The sequence below is a fragment of the Sinocyclocheilus grahami genome, unplaced genomic scaffold (assembly GCF_001515645.1).
Source record: "Sinocyclocheilus grahami isolate Dianchi unplaced genomic scaffold, SAMN03320097.WGS_v1.1 scaffold116.1, whole genome shotgun sequence".
Classification (NCBI taxonomy): domain Eukaryota; kingdom Metazoa; phylum Chordata; class Actinopteri; order Cypriniformes; family Cyprinidae; genus Sinocyclocheilus; species Sinocyclocheilus grahami.
The window spans coordinates 1,632,597-1,642,920 of NW_015505295.1; the positions used below are offsets into that span (position 1 = coordinate 1,632,597).

Sequence of the window (10,324 nt, forward strand, 5' to 3'; positions counted from 1 at the left end):
TTTAAATCATAGAAAAGAGGCTAAATGCATTACCTCCATTGTCTTTTTTCTCTCCCTCTTTTTGTTTTAACAGGCCATCTTTCCAAAGATCATGGAACTAAACAAATAAAATGAAGACAATCAGGTGACAACCCAGCATGAAAAGACTCTAAAAGCACTGAATCTGTAAATAGGTTTACCTTTGAGAAGGGTCTCCACTGAGGAAAGTGGCTGCTGGGATCCTGTGGAGAAGAGGAATGCCTGTCCTTTGGTGCCTCAGAGGGGGGAGGGAGGGGTGATGTGTAGGGTGAGCTGTCAGGAGACTTCAACATGAAATCTCTAATCGGGTTACTACTTCCTGCTCCACCCCTGCCTTTCTCAGCACCTTCCTGAGGAGGCGGAGCTTCTTCTGATGGAGCACCTGTTGGGCACATAAATCCACCTAATCAGCTTTCAAAACCTAAACTCAGATAAGAATCATGGAATGAATGAAGAAATGCTTTGAACAAATGAAATTAAAAATCATTGTGGAACAGAGCAAACAAACGCACCTCTGTGTCCAATGCCATGACGCTCATCAAAGCGGTCTAAACTGGCAAAGATCTCCTCCATGTCCCTGAAGATCTGGCCAAACAGCTGCGGGTCCTCGAAGCGCATCCCGCCGGGCCCAAAACTGAAACCAAATCTGAAGGCATCATTGAACGGGTCCCGATGGGGCCTATTGAAGTCATCGTGGTGAAATCCATTATCATCATCCTCATCTTCATCTTCATGAATCATCCCTTCGAAGAAAGGGTCCCTGATCAAAACATTCAAATTAGCAGACTGCTCAGAATGAAACAATGCCACTGCAGTGAATTAATCATTAATTAACCCTAAAGAAGGACAAATAAATACACGTCAAATCAACTTAGGTCTACATTTGTATTTAGAACTAATACTAACAAAACTTTCACTTCTAATAACGGGATGATGAAAAAAATTTTTTTTCACATTCTATAATAATACTACTAATAATAATAATCAAAAAATTTTGCCCACTGTTATTTATGCCCTGATGTGTCAAAGTAAAACTGAAAAAGAGTTTGTACTGGGTTCCATACGGCTTCACACATAGTAGCAATTTCTAAATGACTTTGGGGAACAATACTACACCAACAATGACTGCATTATCAAATCATTCACAACTGCACTGACAAGCGAAGATTTCTAAAACTACACTCTTAAAGTTTATGGTTATAAAAACACATTCACCAAGCATTTACTTTCATTGACACCAATACAAAAACCTCCACAAATATTGCATGCAAGGTCAAAAAACTCTTTCATTGTCTTATATTATGCATTTATTTTTACCGTACTTGCTCAACGACTCCCAAAAGATTTGCTCAACGATTCATTTTTCCAAACCCCTCCTTTGCGTGACGCTAATCTGCAGTGATTGGTCTGATTGGATCATGCCTGTAATGCCTCATAAAAGAGTTTGTGAGCGCAGTGCTGCTTTGTGTACAGCGTTACTGGGGAAAGCGCTATTTTTATCGCTCGGAAAGCACACCTAGTGGCAAAGAATGAATTTGCATTTTCATTCAGATCAACAGGAAAAGACCAACAAGTGGGCGGGCAATATGATAATGTTTCATGTTGACCTCGGTCAACATGAAACGGCTTGGGATTCGTTTTAAAAACGACTCGTTTCAATGATTCAGAGTCGACTCTTTCTTTTGAGAGGCAGTAACTTTATACACAGTGCACTTTCAGATTTAAAACTTTGCAGGATGTTTTCATTCACGTAGAGCTGTGTTACACACGGCATGAAAGGTAATTTTCAAAAAATCCATAATAGGGGCACTTTAAGACCATACATTACATGGGACAGCCACAGGACACTGTTAAAAAGTGGTCTAGAAACCGCTAACCTGGCATGAGCAGACCAGACTGATCTTGCGGCCCGTCTCGGACACCTGGACCGGAGATGGTCACCGTAGTCTCTTCATTACCTTCACCGTCTCTGACTGTTCGCCTTTCTTCTACCGTCTACACACACATACATACAATCTGTATTATTGTAATTAAAAACAGGTGTTTCACAGGCATGTTAGACAGCATCGGAACACAAAATGTGTGGTATATTTTGAGCGTTGCTCTACAATATTACCGTATTTTTGATCAGAATAACTTTTGAGTACAAAATTATACAGGATCACTCACTCCATCTGGTCTGACCACCTTGGTGACGCTGACAGACTTAAAAGTTGACCTTATATTTGGCTGTGAAGGTGCTGGAGTCAAGATCTGATCCAGACCACCTGAAGACACCTGTGAGTCCAGATCTGAGGGTGGAACCAGAAGACAAAAGGTCTGGATGAATTATATATAGCATCAGTCAAGAAATCCATATAGTCATATACAATCTGAATTGTCAGCAGAAAAATCAGACAAAATCAAAAGTCTGAAATTTTATACTGCAGTGATCCATCATTCTTTTATTTGGAGGCTAAGTTAATTTTCAAGTGTCTGGATATCTAATGTTTCATTAAGATATCCAAACTTCTTCCAGAAATCCAGACAAAACTGTGTGTGCAGAACTGTTCAGAATACTGAAAAAAAGTGTTGTTTTCTTGAGAATCTGTACTTGCATTTAAATCATAGAAAAAAGGCTAAATGCATTACCTCCATCCTCTTTTTTCTCTCCCTCTTTTGGTTTTAACAGGCCATCTTTCCAAAGATCATGGAACTAAACAAATAAAATGAAGACAATCAGGTGACAACCCAGCATGAAAAGACTCTAAAAGCACTGAATCTGTAAATAGGTTTACCTTTGAGAAGGGTCTCCACTGAGGAAAGTGGCTGCTGGGATCCTGTGGAGAAGAGGAATGCCTGTCCTTTGGTGCCTCAGAGGGGGGAGGGAGGGGTGATGTGTAGGGTGAGCTGTCAGGAGACTTCAACATGAAATCTCTAATCGGGTTACTACTTCCTGCTCCACCCCTGCCTTTCTCAGCACCTTCCTGAGGAGGCGGAGCTTCTTCTGATGGAGCACCTGTTGGGCACATAAATCCACCTAATCAGCTTTCAAAACCTAAACTCAGATAAGAATCATGGAATGAATGAAGAAATGCTTTGAACAAATGAAATTAAAAATCATTGTGGAACAGAGCAAACAAACGCACCTCTGTGTCCAATGCCATGACGCTCATCAAAGCGGTCTAAACTGGCAAAGATCTCCTCCATGTCCCTGAAGATCTGGCCAAACAGCTGCGGGTCCTCGAAGCGCATCCCGCCGGGCCCAAAACTGAAACCAAATCTGAAGGCATCATTGAACGGGTCCCGATGGGGCCTATTGAAGTCATCGTGGTGAAATCCATTATCATCATCCTCATCTTCATCTTCATGAATCATCCCTTCGAAGAAAGGGTCCCTGATCAAAACATTCAAATTAGCAGACTGCTCAGAATGAAACAATGCCACTGCAGTGAATTAATCATTAATTAACCCTAAAGAAGGACAAATAAATACACGTCAAATCAACTTAGGTCTACATTTGTATTTAGAACTAATACTAACAAAACTTTCACTTCTAATAACGGGATGATGAAAAAAATTTTTTTTCACATTCTATAATAATACTACTAATAATAATAATCAAAAAATTTTGCCCACTGTTATTTATGCCCTGATGTGTCAAAGTAAAACTGAAAAAGAGTTTGTACTGGGTTCCATACGGCTTCACACATAGTAGCAATTTCTAAATGACTTTGGGGAACAATACTACACCAACAATGACTGCATTATCAAATCATTCACAACTGCACTGACAAGCGAAGATTTCTAAAACTACACTCTTAAAGTTTATGGTTATAAAAACACATTCACCAAGCATTTACTTTCATTGACACCAATACAAAAACCTCCACAAATATTTTTTTTTTTTAAAGCATGGACGTTTATAACACTATACACCATATTTTAACCTATATAGCGTGTCTTGACAAGATTAACTCTTATAAGTTATATTAAAGTGTTATTTAGTCTAACAGCTGCTGCTGTCAGGGGGAATTTACACTTTAAACTGTTAGATAGACTCACCTGCGGCCATCACCACGATAATGACCACCGGGAACCCCGAAAAACCCACGAAACAGATCAAAAACGCTCATTTAAGGACGCAGTATCCAGTGATCCTTCACAGACGGCACCATAACATTCAGTTGCATCGGAGATCCAGCACAGGAAGAGCATTAGAGGAAACCTACGGGATCTTTCCACTAACTTCCGGAAAATCCTTTTAAAATAAAAGTCCGCCGTAATTGGCCATCATGATCGACTAATAAAAATACAATTTTACATTTGAATTGTAAAATAAATAGACAGAATACCAGACTATCGGTAGTTGGAATTTAATATAGACATTTTTTATCAAGTTTACGATGAAGGATTCACATTAGGTGCTGTAAAGAGAATCTAATGCTAATATCTCTAAAACTACAGAGGATTTAAAAACTACAATTTGTTTACTTCACAAAATCATGGAAACATGTTGAACTGTCAGCGGGAAAGCCACGCCCCCAGCTATGACATGACCCGACTAAGTCCATGGTTGACACCCTCTCATTAGCATGTTGTGCAGAGGAAAAATAAATGCGGAACTACATTCAGAAATAAATGAGTGATCAAAGGAAAATAAATAAGATGTTTAGCATTTCCTTAAACATTTTCCATTTGCCCACCGATTTATTTTATTTATTTGCCTACTTTAATCACATGTTTAATTATTTCTATATGTATTTAAACAAGAATTTGTGTATTTATACACGCATTTATTTATTTGAGTATTTATTTATTTATTGTTTTTGCAGGTTTCGTTCTCCATACAGGGACGAAGCCTATATACCATTTAAAATTCCCGAGAAAAAAAACTGCAAAAAACACAGAACTAATTTTGATTAAAATTAGCTTGAGAATAAATGAATTTCTCCACCATGGCAGTTTATGCACTTTAAATAGTTTTGTTTAAACAAAATGTTAGATTTATCCTATATATGTATGGAGGACGAAACCTGCAAAAACAATAAATAAATAAATACACAAAATAAATAAATAAATGTGTGCATAAATACACATATTTTTGTTTAAATACATAAATAAATAATTATACATGTGATGAAAGTAGGCAAATAAATAAAATAAATCGGTGGGCAAATGGAAAATGTTTAAGGAAATGCTAAACTCATCCTAACTATATTCCTTTGATCACTTATTTATTTCTAAATGTAGTTCCGCATTTTTTTCCCCCTCTGCGCAACATGCTAATGAGAGGGTGTCAATTATGCAAGAGTAGGCGGATCGTGTGTGACGTGCTTGAGCGCTATGATCTTTTAATCATAAAAGATTTTAAGTGGTCAATGTAAAATATTAATGCTTACATAGCTCTTAATTGCAATACTGAACCGTTATTTGCTTAATAAACATATTTTTGTCGCCTGTATTTTCTCTTCTGATAACTAATGGGGAAAAACAGTCTGTTCCTCGATTAAGCGATCTCACGATGACCATGGGATACTGATATTACAGTTGTCTCTAGCTGGAGACTCAATCGGGTTACAAAAAATGACGTCAGGAAACAGACAATACAGCTCAGTTTTTTTATGTATCTTGCTCTGTTAAAGGGAAAAAGTAGGCTTTACGTAGGCCTTACTGGATTAACACCATGCATTTCCTCTCAGCGGGAAAGCCACGCCCCCAGCTATGACATGACCCGACTAAGTCCATGGTTGACACCCTCTCATTAGCATGTTGTGCAGAGGAGAAATAAATGCAGAACTACATTCAGAAATAAATGAGTGATCAAAGGAAAATAAATAGGATGAGTTTAGCATTTCCTTAAACATTTTCCATTTGCCCACCAATTTAATTTATTTGCCTACTTTAATCACGTTTAATTATTTCTATACGTATTTAAACAAGAATTTGTGTATTTATACACATTTATTTATTGTTTTTGCAGGTTTCGTCCTCCATATATATGAAGCAAAACAGCTTACTTGATTGCAATGCAGGTCTGTACATATATTTCGCACGTGCTATGAAAAAACTGGTCTGTGCGATGAATACATTTAGCACTGTAGCACGCGTGCGAATGCCATACAGTTTTGCATGTTCATAACACAGCCGCTTAATAGTGTGAAGTGATTTCGTTGTGCTTGTTTGTGTGTGAGATTGATTATACTTGGTTTAAGGGGTATACGATATGACGATATTGCTGAAGTGTTGCTAGGTTATTGTGTGGTTGCTAGGCTCTTGCTATTCAGTTGCTGTGGTGTTGCTAGAGTATATGGTTGCTAGAGTTTGTTCTGGGTGATTACAGACATTCCCACCTCTGTTAATAACAGAAAATCAAACATTAATATAAAAGCACTGAAAACGGATCAGTTTTGAAAACATTGTATTTCTTTCTAATGTCAGGAAATTCAAAAGTTTTTGTTGCTCTTAAACACGATTATACCATCTAAGTAACCTATGTAATTTGAACAGAACCGCATGTCTCCTTCAGTGATACAAGCTCAGAAACATAACCTGTTGAAGTTTGTTGTGTTTTGATTTGTTGCCGTGATGAATATTGAAATGTTATTTATTTTTCATTTTAAACAGTATAGATGATTACTTAATGGTAATATAATATTTGTGAACAACTATGTCAGACCATAAATCCCCAAAAACTATGCATGGGGGCTTGCTTTGGTGTTGCCACCCTTAAAAATAATTTTCTAGATCCACCCCTGGTTGTGTCTAAAATGAAAGTAAACAGTTGAGAGAGAAACGGATGCGTGCCGGTCTTAAAGCGACAGTACTAAACATGCTGCCGCTTGTCATTAAAGCGATAGTTCACCCAAAAATTAAATACAGGTTTGGGACAACATGTGAGTAAATAACATATATCAATTTCTTTCTTGTGCTGAACACAAAAGATGATATTTTGAAGAATGCGAGTAACCAAACAGTTGCTGGTCCACATTGACTTTGATAGTAGGAAAAAAATACTATGGACTATGCATGGGGGCTTGCTTTGGTGTTGCCACCCTTAAAAATAATTTTCTAGATCCACCCCTGGTTGTGTCTAAAATGAAAGTAAACAGTTGAGAGAGAAACGGATGCGTGCCGGTCTTAAAGCGACAGTACTAAACATGCTGCCGCTTGTCATTAAAGCGATAGTTCACCCAAAAATTAAATACAGGTTTGGGACAACATGTGAGTAAATAACATATATCAATTTCTTTTTTGTGCGGAACACAAAAGATGATATTTTGAAGAATGCGGGTAACCAAACAGTTGCTGGTCCACATTGACTTTGATAGTAGGAAAAAAATACTATGGAAGTCACTGTGGACCAGCAACTGTTTGGTTACCCGCATTCTTCAAAATAATTTTTTTTTATATTCAACAATAAAAAACTAATTCTGTCCTAATGACAGAATTGACCGACAGATGACAGATTTTTCATTTTTGGGTAAACTATCCCTTTAATATTAAAAAATAAAAAACTGAGAAAAATCACTCACTGCTCCTGACTGATGAACTTTAATACAGTTGCTTAAAATTATAATTGATGTATATAGTGTATTTTAATATTTAATGTTACTGTTAAATACTGTACCTGAAAAATAAAGCAGTTTTATTGGCATATGTGTTTTTGTAATGTATATATTTTGTTCTAATTTTCTAATAACAAAAATCTAATATCTTTGCCCCCTTTGGCCTAAATGTCTGTCATTCCTTTTTATTTTATATTGCGTTACCTTGATTGTCTGTACTGCTCAGGCAACTTGCAAAATAGTAAAACCAAAATGACAAAGAAACGTGATAAAATCGTGATATTCCTGAATAAAATGGTGATATATTTTTGTCATATCGCCTACCCCTAACTTGTGCTACAAAACTTTCAACCTCTCTAGCACCAGTGCTATGTGTAAAAAATGTTTGGCAAACACAATATGTATGATTTTTCACAATATGACCATTCACAGATGTCCATCTAAATGCGTTGCAAGCCATTTAATTCAATTCCCCAATCAACACTTTTAACAATCACTCTGGCAAGACATCCTTTTTATGTACAACAATAAATTGACATTTCAAGATGCATGCTGAAAATACTTTTTTTTTTTTTTTTTCTTTCTTTTAAGATCTTTGCCAACTAGCCATCTCATGTTGGGTTCAAAAGATTTTCCCTACTTTTGTTTATTGTTTGTAAAGCAACATTTAAAAGGCCTAAAACTAAAAGACAAAGAAGCACACTTCAGTTAAAAGGCACACAATCATAGTTTTCTTAAAAAAGACATTCACATCCAAAAATGATGAAAATGTCTTTTTCTTGTTTATTTACTTAATATTTATATATATTTTTTACAAAATAAAAAACATTATGAAACAAAAAAAATGCTAACAAGTCTGTGTAAGGATTCGAGAGGGGAGAAAAGAAACCATCAAACAAACATTGACTACAGTACTTGTGTTTTTATATATATATGTACAAGACAAGTTTATCCATTTAAACTTTTAAAACGCACAGTACAAAAAGAAAGTCACTGACAAAAAAAAAAAAATTAGAAAAAAAAAATACCCATAGTACAATTCTGTCCATCAGCACTTTCCTAATAATCCTATTACTAAAAGAATATATTTGGGGACAGATGGTGGCGCATTTCAGGGGGAGAATGACTGCAGGTATGAGAGGAGGACAAAGGCGGTGGAAAAACACACAGGGTGGTCGAAGAAAACCGAATGACCAAATGAAAAACATCAAAACGCAGAGGTCAAAAGTCATGCGTTAACATAATCCAGTCTCCCTGCTATAGGAAGGGTGGTTAATGAGGAGCAAAAAATATCAGTTTGCAGAAAATAAGTCTAAAGTATAAGGTGACCAGTGCACTTCTCACATCTGGAGAGTACAATAAGGCTCCAATAAAGAAATTAAAAAGGAATACACATTGAAGCCTATTCTATAAGTACAACATTCATACACTGGCCACCCTGACGATGCAATGCATTCATTCACACACAAAATAAACCCAAACACACATGCACATACACACGCTGTACAGATCCAAAGCCTGTGAACTCACCTTTACATTTTTTTCTCCATATATCTATTTATATTTGGTAAAAAATAAACTTCACAACTGCACTAGCCGATTTAGAGTGATATCTTCTTTTCCCAAAATAAAATGAGGTAAAAACTGCAGGGGGAGAAACAGAGATGCATGTACATTTGGATCGCGGGTGCTGATCAAGCAAGAAGCAGAAAGGAGGGAAATAAACAGAAAAAAAAACTGCCCTCTCTCCCTCTAACAAACCTCTCTTTTTCATTTTATCCATCAGTAAAAATAAAGAGGGGGAAAAAAAAAAAAAAAAACTAAAAACTTTTGTCCTTTTAGAAAACAGATCTATGTTACATATGCCAGAAAGAAAAAAAAAGTTTTTTGGGGGGGCTTTTTTGTATTTTGAACACAATACATACTCCAAATACTCAATACTCCGATCATGAAGGCCTAAGTAACTATCCATATATTCGCGAGATCACGCTCCCCATTAAGACTTCTCCCCCGTGCCCTTTCTTCAAGCGCGACTTACAGTTCTATCGCTCTTAGGACAGCGCCACCAGTGGAATGGAGTTGTTACTGCAGGGTGACCGTGCAGAGAGAGGAGAGGGAGCGCCCTGGAGGACAGAGAAAAGGGGGAGATATCTGGGGAGAAAGGAAAGGTTCCACTAATCCAGCCTTTGGAACACCAGACGGGGCAGGACAGGGTATTAATTGCCTCCCCAGTTGTAGCTGTTGTATCCCGACTTGCTGATCTGTGCCTTCTGTTGAATGGAGGCATTCTGACTGCGTTGCCCAGTGCCACTCTGAGAGAGGAAATATTGAAATATTAATAAACTAAATATTAAAAAAAAAATTTTTTTAATGTACATTTATATTAAACTTTGGAAGTGGAAAATAATAATTAATTATTATTAAAAATAATAATAATAATAAATAATACGTTTTCTGAAATAAACATGACAATTAGGAAGGGAACTATAATAATAATACATTTAGTCATTTAGCAGACGCTTTTATCCAAAGTGACTTACAAATGATAATAATACTACTACTACTACTACTACTAATAATAATAATAAGTATTCTAAATTAAACATGACAATTTGGAAGGAAAAATTTATAATAATAATAAATTATTATTATTATTATTATAATAAAGTATTCAAAGTTAAACATGACAATTTGGAAGTGAAATAACAATTATAAAAATGTGTCATAATCATAAATTTAGTATTCTAAATAAAACATGA

At 36.2% G+C, this 10,324-nt stretch overlaps 2 protein-coding genes across 7 annotated transcripts in view; both read right to left on the reverse strand.

The window, feature by feature from the left end:
* The window catches only part of LOC107589419 (HCLS1-associated protein X-1-like), a 6,347-nt gene extending 2,128 nt beyond the window's left edge, over window positions 1–4,219 (reverse strand). Inside the window, exons 1-6 of the mRNA XM_016277847.1 lie at window positions 4,063–4,219; window positions 3,147–3,394; window positions 2,796–3,016; window positions 2,650–2,713; window positions 2,188–2,309; window positions 1,896–2,013 (exon numbers count right to left, since the gene is read on the reverse strand). Of these exons, the coding sequence (XP_016133333.1) occupies window positions 1,896–2,013; window positions 2,188–2,309; window positions 2,650–2,713; window positions 2,796–3,016; window positions 3,147–3,394; window positions 4,063–4,133 (844 nt within the window). The 5' untranslated portion in view covers window positions 4,134–4,219. The remainder of the gene's footprint in view (window positions 1–1,895; window positions 2,014–2,187; window positions 2,310–2,649; window positions 2,714–2,795; window positions 3,017–3,146; window positions 3,395–4,062) is intronic.
* Window positions 4,220–9,110: 4,891 nt separating this feature from the next.
* Window positions 9,111–10,324, reverse strand: part of LOC107589420 (ubiquitin-associated protein 2-like) — a 35,702-nt gene continuing 34,488 nt past the window's right edge. For all 6 annotated transcript variants that reach the window (XM_016277853.1, XM_016277851.1, XM_016277849.1 and 3 more), the window contains one exon: window positions 9,111–9,877. In XM_016277853.1, coding sequence (XP_016133339.1) covers window positions 9,782–9,877 — 96 coding nt within the window. In that variant the 3' untranslated portion in view covers window positions 9,111–9,781. The remainder of the gene's footprint in view (window positions 9,878–10,324) is intronic.